At 42.5% G+C, this 23,979-nt stretch overlaps 1 protein-coding gene across 1 annotated transcript in view; it reads right to left on the bottom strand.

Moving 5' to 3' along the window:
- The window catches only part of LOC310777823 (nck-associated protein 5-like), a 62,061-nt gene extending 38,505 nt beyond the window's left edge, over nt 1-23,556 (bottom strand). Inside the window, exons 1-6 of the mRNA XM_083638176.1 lie at nt 23,460-23,556; nt 15,017-15,107; nt 13,708-13,878; nt 8,012-8,080; nt 4,036-4,074; nt 3,478-3,597 (exon numbers count right to left, since the gene is read on the bottom strand). Coding sequence (XP_083494302.1) covers nt 3,478-3,597; nt 4,036-4,074; nt 8,012-8,080; nt 13,708-13,878; nt 15,017-15,107; nt 23,460-23,488 — 519 coding nt within the window. The 5' untranslated portion in view covers nt 23,489-23,556. The remainder of the gene's footprint in view (nt 1-3,477; nt 3,598-4,035; nt 4,075-8,011; nt 8,081-13,707; nt 13,879-15,016; nt 15,108-23,459) is intronic.
- Nucleotides 23,557-23,979: the final 423 nt, after the last annotated feature.

Genomic DNA, 23,979 nt, shown 5'->3' with positions numbered 1-23,979 from the left:
CTGCTCTCCTTCCCCTGCGCCCTCCCACCTCTCCTTCTCTGTTCTCTCCTCCTCTCTGCCCCCTCCTCCCTCTCACATTCCCCCTGCTCTCCCTCCCCTGCACCCTCTCCTTCTCTGTTCTCTCCTCCTCCACATTTCCCATTTCTCCCCACCCTCGCCCTAATCCGGGCCCGTATCCTACTCCCTCCCCTCCCCCAACCCTAGACCCTACCCCTACCCTGGCTCTCCCTCCCCTGCACCCTCATCTCTCCTCCCCTGTTCTCTCCTCCTCCACATTTCCTATTTCCCCCCCACCTCCCCCCTCTCCTCCCTCCCTCCCTCCACCCTAGACCCTACCTCTACTCTACCTCCCCTGTACCCTTCCACCTCTCCTTCTCTGTTTCTCTCCTCCTCTCTGTCCTCTCCCCTCTCTCACATTCCCACTGCTCTCCTTCCCCTGCGCCCTCCCACCTCTCCACATTTCCTATTTTCTCCCCACCTCCCCCCTCTCCCTCCCTCCTCCACTCTCCTGCTTTCTTCAAATGTTCAAATGTTATCTTTATTCTGTATATTCTTGTTACTGTGTGTTAGCTAGAATCAGCTAGACATACTTTCTGTGAAGCCCTCTGAGACATGCTTGTGAATTAGGGCTATATAAATAAACTTGACTTGACTTGACTTGACTTCATCATACAATCAACTTTTCCTTTAACTCCAGTTCTACTCTAGAGTTCATGTGAGGATCTGGCCTGTTTAACAGCCTTACACAAAACCTCGCAAGTGTTGCTCTGGCACTGAATTCCAATACTCTAATAAGCATGTGTGTGTCTCAAGGTGAAAAACAAAAACACATTTCAATAATTCATACATCATCATTACCTCAGTGTTGTCTAGCAAATTGATCCACAACAAGTGTTACCTCTCCACCATCAACCCCCCCACCTCTCCATCCCTCCCTCCTTCCATCCTCCAGTCTTCATTGCCAGTGATGGGGATAATGAAGTGACATGTATTTCATTTTTGGAGTATTTCTCTGCCGCTGGGACAGAGGAATCCAACAGAGTCGGATGGATTTTGGCCTCTTTGCTCCCTGCTTTCTGGCAAGACAAAGGCCATGATCTCCTGTCTTGGTAGTGTTCTCTCTGTAGGCAGTCTGCTCAATTTGTGCAGGAGGCCAGACTGTGCTCATTAGACAAAAAGGGCTGCACAGGAACAAGAATTCTGTGCCTGTTCCGGTTCCCGAACCTAAGTTTTAAATAGGTTCTTAGCTGGAACCAAAAAAAGAGCTGTTTTTTCCTTGCGAACCATGGAAGGCGAAAGCAGCGAGCGACTCGGACAAACAACAAGGTCGGACCTTTTTGAGCTGCGTGAAAAACACGCAGCGGTCGTACGGCGAGAAAGTACATCCCTACTTTTGGGGGATGCAACGTACCCGATGTCATGCTGCAGCTTGCCAATAACACACACACACACACACACACACACACACACACACACACACACACACACACACACACACACACACACACGCATGCACGCCTCTGCTCTGTCTGTTTCAATATCTCGTCTCTTCTTAATTCTTTTCTTCTCTTCACTCTCTCTCTCAGAAGTCACGGCTGTATCTGTAAGTTCTTCACAATAAATCTTTTGGTAACCATTCTGTTCTCTTGCTGAACGAAGCACACACAGACACACTGCTGCCAATATATTCCTAAAATCATTTACTATAGGATATACTATAGGAGCCACTTCACAGTTGCACAGTAAACACTGGATTGAGGAAATCAAATGAACGACATGCTGGATAAAACATGACGCACTGGACTGCTTCTCCCGTAGCCGGAGAGAGATAAGTTACAGAGAAGGAAAAAAGTAAGAGAGAAAGCAACTGAGTGAGTGAAACAGAGTGTGTGTGTGTGTGTGTGTGTGTGTGTGTGTGTGTGTGTGTGTGTGTGTGTGTGTGTGTGTGCGTGCGTGCGTGCGTGCGTGCGTGCGTGTTTATGCGTCTATGTGATTGGCCACCACAGCGTGATGTCAGGTTCCGTTTCTCCAAAAGTTGAGGCTGTTCCAACTTTTCCACCGGAGGGCCGCTCCCATTTTTTTTAACACAGACCCCCACTGCGCCCACCACCGCAGCCAAAACGCACTACCCCCATTAAAATGGATCGGGCCATGTCTTCACTATTCCAAGCATAAGTGGCACAAGATCTTCCCTTCTGTCTCACCACTGTGTGACAGGTGTCAAGTGTCAGAGGGCACACTGTCTCATGCCTTCTGGTTATCACTGGGATTCACGGGGAACGGGATTCTGGGCCAAAATATTTGATTGGTACTCTAAGGCAGTGGTCCCCAACCGACCGGTACCGGGCTGTCAGCCGGGCCAATTTTTTTTTTAAATAAATATAGGCTATAATATTATAGGCTGTGTGTTGTAGTGGAAACATAGTTTCAAGTTGACGTTTATTTATGTTTGTAGTTAAAACAAAAACATAAATACTGTAGAGGCTACATACAGTACAACACAAAAGGCTGTTATTTACCCTTTGTCACCACCTGGTGAGTAGATGATCTTTGTTATACGGATGGAGAGACTCAGGTTCCTGAGAGCCAACGATTAAAAGATTCTCAACTATCTGGGACCCGTTTTTTGGTTACTTTGACGAGGTTGGGAGTGGCAGGTGACTCGCCCGGCTGATTTTTCGTGGCCCCCTTGCGTGGAACCCCATGCACAACATCTTTGATAAGCACATAAGCACTTTACACAGCTGGTAGCCCGTCTATGTACACATATACAGTATGTATATATATATATGCCTTTTTCTTCTTCTTTTCTTTCTTTTACTGTCTGAGCTTGTTTTTTTTGTTTGTGTTCTAAGGAAAAAATCAAAATAAAATATTGGGGGGGGGGAAATGGATGGGGGCCCAGAATGTTTTCACCATGTCGCCGGAACCTGTCTGAACGTACCCTTAGTCCTTCCCACGGCCGGCCCAGGTTCGAATCCAACCCGTGGCCCTTTGTCGCATCATTGCTCGCTCGCTCTCTCTCTCTCGCTCTCTCTCTCTCGCTCTCTCTCTCTCTCGCTCTACCTTTCCTGTCCATCTACTGTCCTATATAATTAAGGGGAAAATGCCAAAGGAAGAAAAATCTTCAATGGAAATGCAATGGAATCTTAAGTGGAATCTTAAAACATAAAGCTTGTCTGATGACCTCTGGTGCACTGGAGCAGCCCACCGTGACACTGCACTAATATTAACTAATATAAGGCAAAATGAACCCATTTCCACTTCTAACTGAATGTGAGTGTGAAACCTTTGAGGAAAAGAAATGAAAAAGCAGACTAACATTTTAACTTAAAGTAGTTTACCTTCTATTTTTAGGGCCTTTGTAAAGTTAGTAACCTTCAGAAGTGGAGCGCTGCTCATGTAAAATTCAAACAGCCTTGAAGCGTACTCTGTCTGTCAGTGTCTGTATCTATCAATCACACCATTTGGGCCTACCTGGGAGACAGGACTCATGGACATTTTGACACGTTGTTGAAACAGCACACTCAGAATGCGATTCTGTTGCTCCAAGTCAAACACACGTGTCCGCAGCTTCACACATTCCTCTTTCAGGTCCTACAAACACCCCGAAAAAAGAGACAAGTACAGTAAGCAAGGGATTGTACTGACTGTGACCTTTTCAAAGAAATACAGGTGATGATTTAATAACCAATTTAAGAGCTACAGAATATTGTACTCATGTACTGTATTCAAATGCTCTAAATCTTCTTTAAACTAGAGGGAGGGAAGAAAAATGTATTCAATGCATATTTTTCAGTTTCCTCTCATGACAGCTATTGTCATTGAGAAAATGTTGAAAGGTGCTTTGTGTAGCATTTACAAACATCAATACAGTATATCATCAGCAAATTAATTGAAATATCTTACTGTGATTACCGTACACAAATGAGACTATGGTGGAGGTGATTGGTTGGCTATCTCACACTAGTCATTGTTACCGACTGATTGCAATGGCTGACTGGATTAAGTTTCAATATATAGACAAAGACACACCTTCTGTGTGAGGAGCGCTTGGACCACCTGATTCGCCACCTAGAAGAAAGGAAGTGAAATATGTAAAACAAAGGGGAACAGATAACAGATACTGTAAGGCTGAATATGTGGCTGATTGGTCTAAAAAAAACATCTGGGCCCCTATCGTCCCACTGGCCTTAAATTAGCACTTAGCGGCAGGCGCAGCCTATATTAGTGGGCGTGGACCGGCGCAGTGCCTATTCTCGTGTCGGCGCTACACGCGGCCTTAAGCATTATAACCACGCCTTTTAAGGGTAGAATTATTCACACCGTGCTCATTGGAGAAGTGCAGTAAACGAATCACAATGTCCCTTTCATGTTCCATTCCACGGAGCGATCCAATCCGGTCAGAAAAGCCCGACCAAAGCGCTCTGAGCCCCCCCCCTCCCTCTTTCATCCCCGTTTGTCTCCATATATATTATTCCATATTATTATGCTTCTCAAACCAATCTCACTGCAGTTTAAATACAGCAAGCATGTAAATACGCTACACTATAGCAAGATCAAAGTGAAAAGAATGTTCTAAACGCATCGGCTAGAAAAATATAGCCTATCCCTGGATGTCATGATGAGATTAGATTGGTGAAAGTTTAGGCAGAATGATATCGTTTTCTCTCGCTACCTTTTCTTCTTCCCCACTGCACAGGTAGGATGATGCAACAGTCTCTAGATGACAGGGGCTCAGAACTACGGTATAACAACTTTTTTTTTCATCGGTCATTGTGCCTGTCTGACGCGCGAGAGAGAGGGAGTGAGAGAGAGAGAGGGGGGGAGAGATAGTGAGATGGCAGAGGAGACCTGCACGTAATTACGCACAAATCCCCGGCGCACTGAATAAGGCCTGGTTTTGAAAAGCGCTAAACGCTAAATTAACGGCAGGGGGAAGATAGCGTTAGGCCGGTATTTAAGGCCGAAACACCCATTCTGGCCTATTCTGGCACTATGCCACGCCTCTTCGGCGTAAAGCGCATTTCGGGGCCTAAAAATATTATGCTATCTTCCCGAGGCAGGCGCAAAGCGTGTTGTTTTGCGTTTAGCGCCAGTTTAGCGCCTAAGGCCAGTGGGAAGATAGAGCCCCTGCTCTTTATCTTTCAATGGATCATATTTCACTAATTTCTGTGGATGTTTGAGATGCAGAGAAACTAGAAAATGTATTAAATAATCCAGAAAAAAACAGAGAATCTTGCATGTTTTTGTATGTTTTGCATTTTCCTTCCCTTGATGCAATGATGTTGATTTTGTTAATTGGTTTCAGTAAATCACTTTGTAACATTGTTTTGAACGATGCAAAATAAATAGTTTATTGTTATTACTATCCTTATTACCGATCTACAGCTGTATAAGATGTCGTTTTTGAGTGCGAGTTGCTGTTTGTTTTAAGAGAAATTTACCAAATGTTGCATCACAGAGTCAATAGACTAACAGCACACAGCAATTGCCTTCAGTCATTAAATGGATCTTCTGATATGTTGTTGGGAGCGAATGGGAGCATATTAGAAACTCGAGGCAAAACTACATCAGTATTAAACAAATACAAAAAATAGTCATGAGAGATGAGAGCAGCTGTTCTTCTACTTCATCTATTTGCTTGCCTTGATCAAATGAGGAGAAAATTGACTGAATTCACTCTTTTTCTATTCAATGTTTTCATGCCTCCATATGGAAGATGATGAAGAAATTGCCGTTTTTACTTTACTTCTTATTCTGGATTTCAAAAGAAAAAAGACAATCTGAAATACAGGTTTTCTGAACGCTCGCCCAAAAAAGACCAATGCGCATAACTCAAAAACACAAGAAGATAAATTGATCCCACAGCAGCAACTCCAGAATGCTTTAATTGTCCCGTAAGGAGGGGGATGCCAACGATCTCCATGGTAACAATCCCATTAGTGGGGGGGGAGGGGGTTGGACAGTGGCATGGAGGATAGATGGAGGGACAAATGAGGAAGGGAAGAAGCAATGCAACAGGAGCTATTCCCCCTGGGCAGGGAGGCTCTATTGTCTGTCTGCTTCTATTAGAGATGTATACTTCTCTGGGCCTTTCCTCTATGGACCTCACTAACTCCATAGATAGGCTAATTGTGTGTGTGTGTGTGTGTGTGTGTGTGTGTGTGTGTGTGTGTGTGTGTGTGTGTGTGTGTGTGTGTGCGTGCGTGCGTGCGCGTGCATGTGTGAGAGAGAGAGCGCTTAGAAACTGATAGCTATCTCAGATTCTGTGGCCTCAGATAACTCTGTCTGTCTTTCTGTCTGTCTCTGGCGGCCTAAAGTTTAAAATAGGTATCAATGGAGCATTCAGCATAATTAGTAGTCTCTTAGAACAGACGAGTTGGCTTCCGCAATTTTCAAATGCTTCCGCCATACCGTCTGTACTTCGTAGGGGAGAATAGCTGCATTCGCCGGATGTAGATGAGACAGTCTGTTTTAAGAGACTACATAATTAGCGTCTTAACTTTTGTTGATTTTCACCTCAATTGAAGGATTTATATTGTCTTCTATGGGTTGAGAAAATTCTACTCATTCATTGTTTGGCTTATTCTTATTATAAGATAAGACCCTTTAAAACCTCATTGGATAAACTCAAAATGTATGCTAGAAAGCTGCTAGAATTGGAGGATATGCAGTTTCAGCCAACAGTCATGATATTCTATTCATTGGTGACTTTTTTACTCTTCTTTTTTTTTTTACAAGGGCTGAGACTGTCATGGGATAGAATCTGAAAGGGTACAGACAATTTCCAATAGAATACAATAGAAATGCCATTATGGTGCACACATGGAACTTTTCCTTTGGTTTTACTATGGCAGAATTATATAGTATATAAAAAGATACAATAAATATCAATCAAAATCAAACAATAAAAATCATGAAACCTATTGGACAATTATTCTATTTGATTAAAAAGAAAGAAAGAAAAATACTGTTTTTTTTTTTTATATCAAAATGGCATTACCATACTTCCTGGAAAATGCAAAATCTTTGATTGTGACATCATTGTGTACCAGGAGGAGACAACATAAAAATTCCAACCAATAAAATATAAAAAATCTCTCTCCCTAACTGATCTTCCATTGGTTTAGACTTTTGAATGCCCCTCCCACCCCCGCATTTTGTTCCGCCACAATATTCTGTTTTAACAGGAAATACATTGTGGGAGCCATATGCTGCCAAAATGCAGTTTCATTGTGACTTTAAAGCTGGAGTGGGTAACTTCTGTAGTTCAGAAGCTTTGTCTCCCCCTTCTGGCACCTCTGGTAGTGAGAGTATGTGCACTGCATTAATGTGGTGTCGGGAGAATGAGTTCCTGTCCATTTCCTTTGCTCTTTGTTGTCACGCAAACCTGGAAACCGCTATCTACATGTCGTTTAAACACTTAACAATAAAATACAACAGATATTCTTTGTAGCGTCCATGTTGTTTCCCACATTACCATTTAAAAGCTAATGAACACACCAAGGGAGAACGACTTGCCAACTCGGGAAAGGGGACAATCCGAGCAGCACATAAATGCAGCATTTGTCAAAGCCTAGCCGTAGCCTACTCCATCAGGGCTGTAAATCAGTGGACAAATATTTTTGAGTTTTTTACTTCAGAATTTGATACATTCGGTCCGATAACATTTGGAAAGTATAGGACTAGAAGAGTCACACGACTGCATTATTTATCCCTATTCAAGTTAGCAGAAGGCTAAGCGGAAATTTCCGGCTAGGCCGGAACGGAAGTCTCTGATGCGCATGCTCCAGGCTAGTGCGAGAATGTCGCCGGACGACAACAGATTGAAAACTCTGGTCTACTGTGGAATACAGAGAGAGTTAGATGTGGTGCTGATAGGCTTAATCAGCATTATGGGAACTCGTTGGCAATGGTTTATGTAATGGACGTTCATTATATACAGTAAAAGCTACGCACTCGAGCTTTATGTGTTCCTTGTTAAAGTGCTGGAAATAGTATCACTCACCTCGTCCAGACAGTGTTCATACTGCTTCCTCTGGTTGTCGTTCTCAATCGACAGAGCAGAGTTCTCCACCTGTAAAGGCAAAAGACAGACAGCTAAACAGAACATATAGATGATGTTTGGATGTGCTGCCCTATTATAAAAACTAGAAATTGAGCACTCCTTTCTAGCGTCCCTCGCTGCCTAATCTGCTGAACTGCCAGTGCTCATTTGTTGGTTTGCCTTCGTCGCAGATGCAGCTTGCACGCTACGCATGCTCGCCCAGCCTGGCACGCTACATGTGCGCAGCCGGTGCGATGCAGCAAACGTCACGAAGCATACGCTGCACGTAACATGGCCATGAGATTCCAGTTCAAACAAACTGAGTGACTAATATAAGCTTTTGACATTATTCTCTTCTTTGGAAAGTAGCCTCACAACATTATGACATGAGACAAATGCCCGTGGCATTTTCTTTCTGTTTTTTGCCTTGATGTGTTGATGTGTGCTTCTTCTTCTTCTTTTTCTTCTTTTTTTGCTCTTTCAAATTGTACTTGGCCAATTCCCTGTTCCGGTCGTTGCTCTGCTGATCTGGGGAGAGTTGTAGACTAGCACATGCTTCCTCCGATACATGTGCAGTCACCAGCTGCTTTTTTTCACCTGACAGCGAGGGGTTTCACCAGCAGGACGTAGCGCGTGGGAGGATCACACTATTTATTCTAGTAGCGGAAAGCATCATTCAATAGTGGTCAGCTTTGATACAGAGACAATCTCCCCAGGGCACTGTGGGATTTGAAGTCTCCATGGAGAAGGATGCTGTTTAGACCTGTCTGCTCTGCTTCTCTGTCTTGTCAGAACACTTGATTGTTGTAGCAGTTTTGGTGAGTTGGTTGTTACTTCTGCTCTAAAACAAATCCTTCTCAATGTACTAAGTGCTACTCTATTCCTTCAAAAAGTTGTAGCTGTCATAGATTGTTTTGCAAAGTTATTTTCTCTACTGTTTACAAAATGTGATGTTGTAAGGCGCTGTGGATAAAACATCTGCCAAATGACGTAATGAAATGTAAATGCACAATGCTACAAATTTCAAGTGTCCAAACGTCACTCTGCAGAGCTTCCCTGTACCTGTGAGCCTGACTTTAAGATACAGTAGGTGCAATTCAATTACTAGAGGGTATTAAAGGTTTTTTTTTCCCATCGGGGAACAGAATTCGGGAACACAGGAGGTGAATCAAGCCTAAGCCTACTGTACGTTCACACAAAGGTGAAAGGAACGCTTCACTCGCGTGAATTTGCTCGTATGGGCGATGAGGCAAAAAAAAATCGTATCTCGTCTCATTCTTGTCGCCCGGGGTGAAATCTAATCTGCTCGTGCGTTTGCATTGACTTTGTACGTAATCTCGTCGTGCGAATATCTGAAAATGGCCCCAGTGTGACTGTGAACACACAGCCTGTTGTCACTGAACTCGGCTGGATCACAGAGGGGAACAAACGGCCTTCCAGGCACCGCTTACCTCCACATTTTCTGCATCGGCTACAAACTAACCGAGGGCTATACGGCCAATGGAAATCACGTCTCTGTATTATCTGGTTCAGTAGCACTGGTTGGATAAAATGGCATCCATTAATTTCCCAGAGACTGGTTGGTTGTATGAATCCACACAAGAGCATGGAGTTGATCTTTTCTTAGGAAGAACACCTTAGGGCAGTGAGTGTTTAAAAGGCCACGACTCGGCCTGGAGGCACAGAGGCTGCCAGACCGGCCAGCTAAAGGTCATGGATGATCCAAGTGATGAGCCTGAACTTTAAGTACTTGAGCCTTATAAAAATGTGTTGTGTTCCTACATCTGCTATCGATGTGATGGTACTTCACCTTTACAAATTAGCTCTATTGATTTACACATTATTCATTGGGGGGGGAAGCAAGTCACCTGTTAATCTTCATCTAATCAGGCTTAACATTTTACAGTAGACTCCCTAAAGAAAAGTGGAAAAAACAAAAACAAATGGGGGGGGGGGCGTCTGACAATGATGGCATATGCTAATTTCACTTCTTTTCAATGCTATTCAACATTTACATACTTACTTACACTTACTGTATAGTATTAATTATTTATTTATTTTGGAATGAGGTACAGTGGCAGCAATCTTTAGTTGGTACTGCAAAAAACTGAACTTTGTTACATCATAAGGGACATTGCTTTAGAGAAACTAATGATATCCATAGTGTTTAGAGGCTGAACAGGTTTAAGTTATGTTATGTTAAAGTGATAATCCAGAAGATTTTCATGTAAATAAATGTCTGTAAAGTCACTATATATCGCCAACTGAGTTAAGACAATGGTGATTGAGCCTATGGCCCATTGATGAAAGCTCTTGCATCTCTCTGTATTGCAACATTTATGAACTTCTGTCTGTGGCGACACCTTTCCCGCGCCCCAAACTAAAAACAAACAAACAAAAAAGATATCACAAGCGGCGCACAGTTCTTGAGGTGTTTCCCATCACCCCAGCACCCGCCAGAGAGGGTAGGCGGAGTAGGAACAAGTTGCTGTTGTTTCTGCGTTATTATGATCCCACTGGAGATTTGGGCAGAACACACCCTGCGCCACCGGGATTGTCCAGGAGTGAGCCTTTCGTTCCCTTTTGACAGCTCAAATCTCCCACACACACACACACACACACACACACACACACACACACACACACACACACACACACACACACACACACACACACACACACACACACACACACACACACACACACACACACACACACACACACACACACACACACACACACACACACACACACACACACACACACACACACACACACACACACTCTGCACCCAGCCGCCCACGTGTCATAGCGATGATCCAGTGGGATCCATAATAACGCACCGCTGACCAACTTCTTCTTCTTTTGAGTTGTGTGGAGGTTGGCATCCAAGTGTTGCATTACCGCCCCCACTGGCCAACTTGAATGCATAGAGAGCCAAAGTGGAATGGTACAGATATATTTAGAAACAGGAGAGATCACATAACATTTCACTCGGGCCAAAACGCAGGTTTGAAGAAAATATTTTTTCAAAGTTTTGGTCCGAGTGAAATGTTCTATGGTCTCTCCCGATTATAGCGTTAGCTGAATGTTTGGTTTGAACCAGTAAAACTCTTTTTATAAGCATTTTACGAAATGTCTATGGGAAAAGAAATGGCGGATGAAAATCTCTGGTAAAGTGCTGAAGCAGGAAGTAGGCAGTCACTTTGCCTCTCTATTGAGGAGAGAGAAAAAAACTTCACGTATGTGGCACTGTTGGCTCTCACCTACAATTACTGCTCATGGCCATAGGTGTTGTCAGGGACAAGAAAACTGAAATCTTCCAGATTATAACTTTAAGTTATGTTTAAGTATATTGTGTTAAGTTTCTGTTTTATCTTTGTTTAATCTGCCAAGGATCTTGGCTGACAGCTGAATGGCCCAGAGCCAATTGAAATTTTTTGCATCTGTAGCATTACTGAAGCAAGTGGAGTTAATTATCTGTCCTATTTGAAGATACTGTGCAATGTCTCCAACGTATTCTCACTGCACTCACTCTCACTGGTCTTTTACTTATTAAAAAAAGGAAAGAAAAAGAAAAGACAGAATACAAAAATAAATCACTTGGATGGATATGTTTTGCCATGTGCCAAATTATGGCAGTGCTCCTGTCTTCCCAGTTCTTTTCTTCTACAGTAGTTGGCATGATTGATCTGCAGCGAGCGTCTCATCAAACAGTGCATTAGTCTTAATTGTCAGATTCCTCTGCAAAGGACTTTTGGGTTGAGGCGAGTCGGTGCTCCTCTTCGGTCAGAGAGCAGCCAGCTCTGTCTGTGTTTACTTATTATCCTCTCACTTTTCTCACTTGTGTGGGTCTTGGAGCAAATTGTTCACGGTAGATTATACGGAAGGCCCCCAAGTGTGCCGTAAGGGCTCGAAAGTAGTTTCAAAGTAAATGGAAAACCTGTAATGTTCCTCCGCTTGAGCCTTAAAGTTTAATTACAAGCGTGGATTAAAATAAAGGCAGCCACCATGAAGAGGCAATGGCTTGAAAGATGCAACATATACTCAGAATTATCCATTAGGGTCTCCATAGTAGACAAGGAAATGTATGTAATTCAAGGCACCAGTTTATCTCTAAGCCATCACGACTAATGACAGAGTGGTTATGCCTGCATTCTTAAATAGACACGCAGAGAAAAATAACACTGTAATAACAATGAAATCATGTGAAGCAGGCTTTTGATGGATCACTAGCCTATACAGTATTTTCAGTAATTCAGCAACAATCCATGCTGTTCATTATCTGACGCTGCGCCCAATCATCATCACCTCATCAAGACACAGGCCTGAGGGTGTCAATGCGTCTTCACTCTTCGGCAATCCGAAATGTCAGGTCGGATCTCAAGCTCAGGTCACATTGATGTGTCTGCACATGACACGCTCTGTGGTCAGGTACGAGATCGGATTTGTTTCTTACTATAATCAAGAAACATGTCGCACGCAAGGGCTGACAACGCCAGTGTCATTTACAACTTTTTTATCAGACATATTCTCGAAGAAGTAGCTACGTATATTATGTAACCATGTTGGTGAGCAAGAGTGATGTGAAAATGATAGGAAAATGCTGCTTTGTTTCATGTATCTGGTTTGTATATCGGCAATTCTAAGTCTCACGCAGGCGCAGAACGTACGTGCTAATTGACCGCCGGCTGTGGTCTTTGCGGTGTGTTCATGTGCAACTTTTTAGCCCCGACACAGGCGACATGAGGCGATGCAATCATTCAACAGTCGACCTTCGTTGCCGCTTTGAAGTCGAGTTGGTGTGATCAAGCCATTAAAGTCAGTGTTGTTTCACCCACTTCCCGTCTTGCATATCCCACCCCATTCCCCCCAAAGGCTGCAGCGGCGACATGAATTCTGTTTTTGGGGTGCATTTCCCCTTTAAGATGTGCTCAGTGGATGTAACAGTGTGATCAATAATGGCTGTCTGAGACCTCTCAGAACATGGTACATCCTATTACCTTTCTGTGGGGAAGGTGTGGAAGAGAGGGACATTCACTGGAACACTGACTCCAAATGTTAACTACCCTGTCAGCATTTTAATTATCACCTCCCAGATGAACAAGTCCCTGTTCTGCTGCTGTTTCTTTGCCCCCGAAGAGTCTTCTCCAACCAAATGCACTCTCATTTATTGTAATATTCCTAGATGGATAGACGTACGATAAAATGGTAATTGTTTTTGTTTATTTGTCATCTACATGTGTTTCCAAATGAGGCAACAACACAGATCCAGCTGCTATTCGTGAATGACATAATGACAATAATTTACTCATAAACATAATTGAGAGTTATGAGGGTATTTCTGATTTTCTAAGGATTTAATTGGGCCTAGCCCCCAGCTAGGGGGGGATAAAGTAAACAAGTGAGTTTCAATTTTTTTCTGATCAGCATGACAACTCAGGGATATCAAGTCAACCATGGATGAATGGGGATGGGGTTTGGGAGTGAACTAAGACACCGTAGTCATCTGCTTAATATAACTGCCTCGGGCAAGAAAGAAACTGATCAAGTACAATTGACGAGAAAATAGGAGAAAAAGCAGAAAAAACTTGATCAAAAGAAAGAAAGAAGGGATGGGAAGGGGTAGGAAGTGGACTATGCAGTGGACTTTATACCTCCAGGGCTCTGAGTCGCTCTAGAAGGGGAGTGGTGTCATTTGAATTCTCCGATCCTCCGGCGGCCTGCGGCGCGCCCAGCCGCTCCGCTGATCCACCGCCGGCCTCTGCTGTGGCAGTGGGACCCTCCAGGCTCCCCTGCTGCTTCCACATCTCCTCCAGGAGTTTGTCCTGGAATGCAGTGAGAGGATCAGAGAGGCAGAACTTGAAGCAAAGAATGATTGCATTTTAACATCATGAAATAGGAGAGTGAAAAAAGAAACAGTGAAACTTTAGGAGAGTGCCTTGGATTTTCTCTTCTCTTTTCTTGACGTGAAAAAATATTTGTTATATTATATATATTTGAAACCACGCCAAACTCAGTCTGTAAGGGGAAGCGCTCTCTCATAAATACCTAGATACATTATACACTACACAAGAAAATACAATAATCCTGCCAGTTCTGTAATCTTCACAAAGAAGGCTATATTATACATTTGAATGGTGACTAGGAATAAGAAGCCATAATGAGAGAAAGAGTTTGAAATTAATTCCACTGTGGGATTAATAGTAGTATATCTAATGCAAAATCTTCTCTGGGGATTTGCTAAAGTGTTGTTCCTGCAATATTTCTGCAATTTGGATAATACAAAGTAAAAGAATCAGTAAAATAATCAATTGTTCCTATATGTCACAATTCTGTAGTATTGGCTTAGAGGAAAATAAAAAATAAAATGGGTGCTCCAAAGGAGGTTCCATAATACTTTATGTTGAGTATTTCACTTCAAAGTTTGCAGACCACTGATTCAAATAAGGGGTAAGCACCACTTTGTGTTAAAATCCCCCTAAGCAACCAAATAAAACTACGTTTTATGAACTCTTACTACTTCTTACTACTTCCTGTCAGAGGTGACCAAGTCCCAAATCAGTCTCAAGTCTTGAGGCACAAGTCTAAATGTAGAACACCAATTACAAGTAAAGTCAGAACAAATCAACAGTCCAGTATCAATTTAATATCTTAAAGAAAACGAAATAGCTTCAGATTACATTGCAATATAGGTTTTAATAGGATAAAAACTTGGTTAGAGCATCATGAGTTTGATTTCTATAGTTGGTTTCAACTTCAATAAATTCAATAATTACATTCAATCATTCCATAAATTCAGAAAACAGACTTTAAATGCATTAATTTGGTGGAACAAAGCTCAAGTCAAGACTAGAAACCTTTTCAAGTCATCATAGTAGGCTAAAAGTCAAAGTCACGTCAAAGTCACCAGGATAATTCCAGATAGTCATGTGACTGAGTCCCCACCTCTGGCTCCTGTTGTACCTTATATGCTTTCATGAGCTCCAGTGGATCCACGCTGGGGCCTTCCAGTGAGTCCTGGTTCTGTAGTAGCTTTCGTACCGTCTCCTCCATGCTGCGTTCAAAAGAAAACAGGCAAACTGGTCAGAATATAATCCACTGAATGGGTTTCTCTTCATCGTCTCAATTCATCTTCCAACAGCGGGGGATAATAGTTGTCTTAATCAACAGTTTACTCTGAAACCACTGTAAGTCATAGCTTTTGACAAGGTGGAGGCTAAAACTGAATGGTGGAATTAATAATGACTCAGGTACAACACCATTTTCCCAGTCCAGTGGATACAGTAATGAAGTTTGCTAATTGAATGCAAAGGTGTGAAGGCACAGTATGAAGCTGATGGAACAACTGCTGTAGGCTCCTAGGTTAAAGGGCTATTCCACATTTATAGAGTATTTTAACATTTAGCATTAAAACCCTCATCAACACCCCCATACCATTTAAGGTATGTACAATGTACCAATAGGTTTGTTCGTATTATGTCAATTTTGGCATGATTAGTTGTTACGCTATGAATGTGCTATTGGGTGGCCACCCCCTGGCCACCCAATAGTCATGCCCCATGTAATTAAGGTAGTTAGTAATTGTTAGTTAAGGTAGTTAGTAGTTGTTAGTTAAGTATTTTGTGTGAGCTAATCTAAAGTGAGGCCTATCTATGCCTTACAAAGCATTTATAAATTAGATTAAATGCTATAATAATAAATTATAAATCAGTTTATTAATCAGGAATAAAACATTTATAACTGTGTTTATGAATTACTTACAAATGCTTAGTAATGTATGAACAATGCTTTATAAATGATGAATTAAGTATTTACTAATACTTAACTAATGCTTAATAGTGTATAGTTATTATAAAGTGTTACAGATTTATGAATATAGACTACAAAGATTATAACTGCCTTACCAATAAATGACTCATTACTCAGCTGTGTTCTGTTATTTTCTTCTCTACTGATACATCGCATCCAAATTCAACATTTTCTTGAGATGAATAACATTTCCTGAATTAATCATACGATTTTCAAACACCCATAATACTCCAGCTGACATTTTGTTCAGATGGCTTCCACTAAATCGGAGGGGTCTTGCTTTCTGCTTTGAAATTGTTTTCCCTCTGAGCTGTGTATGCTTGAAAGACACTGACTGTGTTCCCCATAATGCCGTACGCAGTGACATTTTGCCCTGTCACTTCCACAGTAACTACTTTTCCCTGTTTGATGCAAGCGGCACAGCCAGTGAAGCCCGATCTCCTACTGCAGAGCTTCTCAAATGTTTTTCAGCCAAGGACCCCTTACAAGATATAAAATATACCGGGGACCCCCTCATTCTGATTTGTGATTTTAGGCTTAGCTCAATTGTTTCCACTGTAACGTGCTTGACTTTTAAATTGATAGGTTTGTTAAATTAGAATGTAATCCATGAACCATTTTAGATTTAAAGAATAAAATATTGCGATTGAACTATGAAACTTTTGTAAAAAATAAAAAATAAAGTTTTTATTTTTATTTTCCTGAAAACCTTTCGCGGACCCCCTGGCAAAGTGCCACGGACCCCTGGGGGTCCCCGGACCCCCATTTGAGAACCACTGTCCTAGTGCTCTCGCTAGTGCATCGACCAGGACACATACCGGCTTCCCACCCACAGGCACAGCCAGTCATGCCTGTATGGATGCCCAACCAAGCCGGAGGTAACACACGGGGGTGGGAACCTGCGACCCTCGTGTTGGTAGGCACTGCTACACTATGCGGACGCCAAAGCAGCAAAATATTATGCTAAAAGCCTTCATATACAGAGCTTAATTTACACTACAACACTCCTTACCTCCTCAAGGTAAGAGAGGAGAGAGTGTGTCCTTGCTTTATGTTTCAATAAATAACATTTAAGAAACAGTGCTGAATGGAGGTAAGGGTTTTAAAGAAGACAAAAGCCCTTTGTAGGTGAAAAAATTAAAATGCCTTTACTGTACTTTGCACAGCTATTATGTAGTAATGTAGCAATAAAGGCTTTTACTTTCACACATAAAACAAATGCCATGGTTTTTTATCCCTTAAATTCTCCTCTTTTTGCTTTCACCTGTGATCACTGCTCCCCTCTGCTGCACTTCTGCAGTTTGATTCAACTGGAGACACATAGGCTAATGCAACTAGAGAAGTAAACACTCATGAGAAACTAGATTCATTCAATGCATAATAAACAAAAGGGCAAAAGAAAAGTGAAATGCTATCTTAAAAGCAGCGGTGGGGGTCCCTATTTGCCTGAGTGCGCTCAGTAGAGATTTCATATCAGGTTGTTTTGTGTGTGTGTGTGTGTGTGTGTGTGTGTGTGTGTGTGTGTGTGTGTGTGTGTGTGTGTGTGTGTGTGTGTGTGTGTGTGTGTGTGTGTGTATACAAAGCAGTAGTCCTAATGGGCCAATGCAATATCAAATAGAAACTATCTGAACCTGTTCACCTGAAAAACAGAATCGGTGGTCATTTTCTATGTTTTTACTCATACAGTGAGTTTCACCCACATCTCTTACTTAAAGGCCCTTGGAGGCCAAAAACTGCATAGCTAATGCCTAGTTTACAGTACAAGACTTTCCCCCGATTTTACACAGGATTTCCAGTTGGGCCCAGTCTGTCTTTGTTGACTCTAGTCTGCAGTTGTTGTGCCAGTCAGCAGCAAAATCTGTTAGTGTGTGATGGTACAGATTTCTAATCTGTTAGTGTAAACTGCCTCCAGATTTCTAGTCTTCAAGTCTTCAAGTGCCTCCCGACGCCAGTCAGAGCCACAAAGATTATATCAAACATGTTTGAATTTCAAAGTGAAAAGTCGTCTAGTCTATACTGCCTTGTCTGAGTCAGTTGTGTAGTGTATTTCAGTCAGTTTTTTCAGTCGTGATAAAGAATCTTAATGAACCAGTCTTGTAGTGTAAACTCCCCAGTCTTTTCATAATCTGTTAAGATTTCCAAAGTCTTCTAGTGCATTACAGGCATAAGATGTACAATGCTCCATGCATGTGTTCTAAACACACACACACACACACACACACACACACACACACACACACACACACACACACACACACACACACACACACACACACACACACACACACACAGAGTGGTTGAAGGCACACATCACCAGCATTTCAGTAGGCTATTTCATCAGAACATTAACGATCAGTGGTTTTCCTTAATTACACTGCCTTGGGTGAGATATACCACATGTCCAAAGTATACACATTCATCTCCTGCTCATAGTGCTCCGGCTTCCCTCTGACAGCCGGCGTCTGGCCCTGAGCTCATTAACTCAACTTCAAATGCTTTTTAATTGATATGCCATTTCTCTCATTGTTTAGTTTCAGCTTTTGTTTATGCTTCACAGAGACCCAAACATAGTATTCTTTGTTGATGTTGCCATTTTCCTCCAGGTAAAAAGAAAAAGAAAAAGAAAAAAGATTAAAGTGTTTAGCATCTGGCTTTGAATCGGTGTCATTCATTTAGACACTTTGAAAACATTTTCTATGTGGGAACATGCAACATGAATGAAGAATGATACACTTTACTTTCATCACAAAAGTGCATGTTGTTGCAATCCTAGTAAAGGTCAAAAACTTGAAGAAACCATATTTGTAGTCTTATTCTGTAGTTTTATTCTCTTTCTTCTGCTCCTAGTCTTATTCTCTGGAAAGAGTTATGTCATCCTTCATTGGACATTGAATATTGTATTACTTGTTAAAGTAATATTATTACTTTACATATTACTCCCTGCCATTACTCCTGTCATTCGCTGCTTGCAATCTGGGCACCCAGATTCTACCAGTCTGACAACTAATATGACTCTGGAACAGAGGGCCGATATGTCGGGGTTTCCGCTATATGTCTGCGCCAAGACTTCCACTTCCGTGCGCCGCGGTTATTGTTTACAGTCCAATTGATGCGAGAATGGAGTTGGAGCTGATAGATTGTAAGTCCAGATGACATTTCAGCTAATAATAATAATAAATAGCTGCATATGAGATGTCTGCGGACTGTAAACAATGACGGAAGGGGCAGGACATCCGCTCTACAGTGGAAACTGCGAAATATCATCTGTCCCAGAGTCATATTAGTTGTCAGACTGATAGACTCTGGGTTCCCAAATTGCACTGCTCGTTATATTACTTTTCCGTTACACCCCACAAAATTGCTAATTGCGTCCTTTCTCATCAGCCTAATCGCTTTGCCGGTAAGCGCAGCTAAGGCTTCAAACTATCTTTTTCCCCCCTACAGCCTATGAATGAATCCATAAACGTCACATGTTTGACGAGAGCACACCTGGCTCAAAGTGATGACACAATCTTTTAAACAGCTTGTTTTTAATAACGCTATTTTAAAATCTGCAACAGGAGCAAACAGGTAGACCCAAGCAAAATGTTGGCAAGATGAAAAAGAGGCCAACAAGTGCCAATGCGCAATACGCAACGTACATTTTTGTACACAACAAGTTGGTGTCACAAATAGCCCTGCAACATTAGCCTGACTGACTCAGCACTGGATAAATCACGATACCTTTGTGCGCGCTCTCTCTCTGGAGTTTATCATTTTCTGATAGCTATTATACCAGTCAAAGGTTTAGACACACCACATTTTTATTTATTTTTATTATTTTCCAGAATAACAACAAAGACATAAAAACGAATAAATAAATAATTTTTTTTAATTATGCAGTGACCAAAAAGGTGTTAACAAATCAAAACAATCTCATTTTAGATTATTTAGAGTAGCCGCCCTCTGCCTTGATGGAAAGGCAAAGGCTTTGGAAAGAAATTCAGATACAGTTGTTACTCGGTTCGTACGGAACTTTACTGCCGGGTGGGGGCTTTTGGTTCGTATGGGCACTTTATACTGCCGGGTGGGGGCTTTTGGTTCATATGTGCACTTTATACTGCCGGGTGGGGGCTTTTGGTTCGTATGGGCACTTTATACTGCCGGGTGGGGGCTTTTGGTTTGTACGGCACTTTACTGCCGGGTGGGGGCTTTTGGTTCATATGGGCACTTTACTGCCGGGTGGGGGCTTTTGGGGGTCTGCACTACCTACGTGTTTGAAGGGTACATCCAGGATGTCAAACTGACAGCAGCGAAAACAGGTTAAAAAGATAAAGATAAGAGATCACAGTGCGGCTACTGCTGGATAAATTATTGAACCCCCTTCACGGCAGTGGTGTTACTGGTAATCTGGTCAATTGAAATGAGCAACAATGCAGTTGTTGAACTCAGTGGTAATTTATCCAGCAGTAGCCAGCCACACTGTGATCTCCTGTCTATCTTTTTAACTTGTTTTTCCTGCTGAGTCAGTTTGACATGCTGATATATCCTTCAAACGCATATTGTAGAGTCTAGACCCTTCCCTAAAGCCCCCACTTTTACTGCGGCAGCAGCACCATGGTCATTCGGCAGTAAAGCAGCCAAACGAACCGAGTAACAACAGTACACTGCAGTAGGGTCAATTTCACTCATTTATATGTATATATAAAAATCCATGCATTTAAGCATAAACCTTTAGTCAAAATGGCTTCAAGAGAATTAAAAACAGCGTATTCAATCAGGTGTGTTCAATCTTTTGACTGATAGTGTATCTGAAGGCAATTTTAACACTTTTACCCAAAGTACCATGATCAATTCCTAGCAAGTCATAGTAATGTTTGAGCTTCACTATACAAGGCGAATTCTACATCACTTTGCCCTCTTTCCTCAAAGTGTGGCAGGGAGGGCGGGGGGGGGGGATCTTTTCTAATTCTCCTAAATATTCGGCAGCATCTCGAGCATCTCGTCTTCAGCTCGGCGGCGGCGAAATGCGAGTGAACTTACAGACACAAATCATCGGGGGCCTAATCTCACAGCTCGCTGAGCATATGCAGATAGAATCGAAGTGGGAGCATGAGGGGCTGTCAGCAGCCTAACAGTTGGCTGGACATAATGTGCGGTTATTATTCCCCCTTATCACACGCTGAGGGGTCGATCAATATAACACGGAGGGTGCGGGAGTCTCTCGCCGCAGAGGGTTGACACTGCACATCAAGTTTTTAGAGAGGCCTACTCCAATAAAACTATGTCGGGACAGTTTTTACAGACAGCCTCTGTGTGCGCCGGGCTCTCAAGTTAATGAAAGTGTTGGATGTCGTGGTAAAAGTCAATTCAACTCATGGCATTTGGTGTGAGGCCTTTGATGGATGAGGGCTATGCATGGTATGTTTGCTGCTGGGTTGAGAGGTTTGTCATTGAGTTGTTGGCACTCGCTTCTTATCGACCAGAACATAATGTGACAGAGGGGAAACTTTCTGAAACATGCTAAACATAAACAGGCCTCGTGTTTGCTCCAGTGGAAATTCACATGGCAAGCTGATAGTACAGTGCACCCACTTTTCTATCATCTATTTTACTCCAAATGGGCGAGTTATATAAAAGATTACCCCATACAGTTGTTATGAAAAGGTTAAATTAGCTATATAGACCAAAACCATGTTAAGGCCCAGGCTGTAAAGATGCTTAATCACTGTTACAAAGTGGGGCATTTTAACATGAGAACAAGGGGACTTCTGAGTCGGGAGCAACCTGTAGTTCCATGGAGACACACATTGTGTTTTTTTTTAATGCGCAGCAGATCTTTGTAAGTACATTAAACACAATATATGCTTGTGTTTTTGTATCTGTTGGTGAGCCATTTTCGATGATTTTTACAACATTTATTGGTCTCGGGGGAAAGATTACAGTCAATGCAGAAGAGTGCTGCAGAGCAGGCCTGTGTTGAGTTGCCTGTGCTCCTTCGTCCATATACGAGTGTGGGCGTTCCTTGCTGGTTGCTCCTGTCATTGGCTGGTTCGATGCAGACATGCCCACACAATCCCAGAGGGAGCCAGAGCAGAGCAGAGCAGAGAATTCTTTTTAGATTCTGCATGACTTTCAAACCTAAATTGATATACTTTGCGATGTTCATCATCATTCAAATTTGGCTAGTGGCTTATTAACATGGGTTCCTGGGGTGTGATGAACTCAAAATGCATAGTTATGTTTGGTTTCCAGGGTCTTTCAGGTAAGTAAAAAGCAGAGGAGGAGTGCTACTGGTGGGTTCTCTAGTTTGAGACAGTGCTTTTTGGTCTTTGGGCAAAAAACTCTGATGTACTGTGATGTGACAGTAATGTCGGCCACAGATACCAGCACCCTCGGGATTGTGGGGTGGCACCTGGAGTGGCCAGTGCCACCCCTGGCCACTCCCTAGAAACGCCCCTGCCTGCAAGAGGGAAACCCATGACCAAAATAGTCATCAATTCTGTCATTGTGTAACTTATGGTTGGAATTCTAATGAAAATAAATTATTAGTGCATCCTGGTGGCTCACATGGTAGCATGTGTATGACAGAGACTCGGTCCTTCGCACAGCCGATGCGGGTTCGAATCTGCCCCGAGGTCCTTTGCCGCATGTCAACCCCTCTCTCTCTCTCTCTCTCTCTACCCACCTTTCCTGTCTGCCTACTGTCCTATCTGAATAAAGGCAAAATGCAAAAAAAAAAAATCTAAAAAAACAAACACGCTGGACGTCTTTATATGAGGGATCAGCCAAGCAGCATTTTGGTAAACAAACCACGTTTGGAACGCAGTTTCCACGTGTGGAAACTGCAATGGGACCCTATGGAGCTTTGAGTGCTCACTCTAGCCCCAGCTGTGCGGTGTACATTTTAAAAACTGCGACAGTTCACACAACTTTAACACGACATGCATATATTATACATCAAACTCTTGAGCTACTTCTGCTCTCACTCAGAATGTCAAAATATAATAATACGATATTAACATTTGTTTGGCACAACTCATACTAGTTAACTGCTGACTTGGTGGTGACTTGTTGTTGTGACGTCACGCTGATTCCTCGTATAGAAGAAAATAAATTATTATCCTTTTTTCTGGTGACCCCCTGGAACCCCCTCAGTACCCCTGGGGGTCTGCAGACCCCACTTTGAGAACCAATGCTTTAAGGTTTTGGTCATGGTGAAATCAGAAAAACTTTTGCTGAAAATTAAACCTTCACCCACACAGGCTGAATGATCAATTCCCAAGTCAGAAAAAAACTGAAATTAACTGTCAGCTTGTTCAGTAAATTTATCGAACATTCAAAAATGCTATCAACTGTTCATAACTACTGTTTCCCAAGAACTGTGAACATCCACTATGACTGCAAGAGGGTCTGTTACAGTAAGTCATTTGAAAGCAATCTATATTAATCCGTTTTCTATCAACTGGCAATAAACAGTATCAAAACAAACATTTAGTATATGAAAAGGTTGCAGATTATTGCTTAATTATCACTTCCTACATGATCCTTGACACATGAAAACTCAGAAAAAGAAGCAACTACAGATGAGCTGGTTGCTGTGTGGTGGAACTGCTACCTGGAGAAGTGCTGCTGCAGTGTGACCATCTGCTGCCCCCTCCTGCTGAGACTCGCCCTCTCCCTCCTCTCCCTCCTCTCCACGCCCAGATGCTGTTTGTTCTCTGGCTGGGGATTATTATTATGGATCAGTCTTGGCTGGCGTAGCTGCAGGGGAGAGGAGTAAACACCACAGTTTGCTGTTAATCTTGCATATCATAATCCCATGGAAGATTTCAAACATACATCTGCTCACTCTCTCTCTCTTCCCCTGGACAGATAAGAGGACAACTTGTCAGCAAGTTTATTTGTTTGGAAAACAGCATAAACAGTGCACACCCTCTCTCCCCTCCTTCTCTCCTCTCCTCGCCATCTCCCCTCCTCCTCTCCTACCTCCGTCCACCTCACACACTGCAGTTTTGAATTAGCGTTGACGGCGTTGACTCGGTGTTTCACCCACAGCTGACAGGTTGTGAGTTAATAGACTACCTCCCTACTCCTGACATTTAAACAGGGCATGGGTGTAAGCCCATTTTGGGATA

The sequence above is a fragment of the Poromitra crassiceps genome (genome assembly GCF_964638095.1).
Source record: "Poromitra crassiceps genome assembly, chromosome: 6".
NCBI lineage: Eukaryota > Metazoa > Chordata > Actinopteri > Beryciformes > Melamphaidae > Poromitra > Poromitra crassiceps.
The sequence above is the reverse complement of the archived record's forward strand: the minus strand, read 5'-3'. Positions and strand labels throughout refer to the sequence as shown.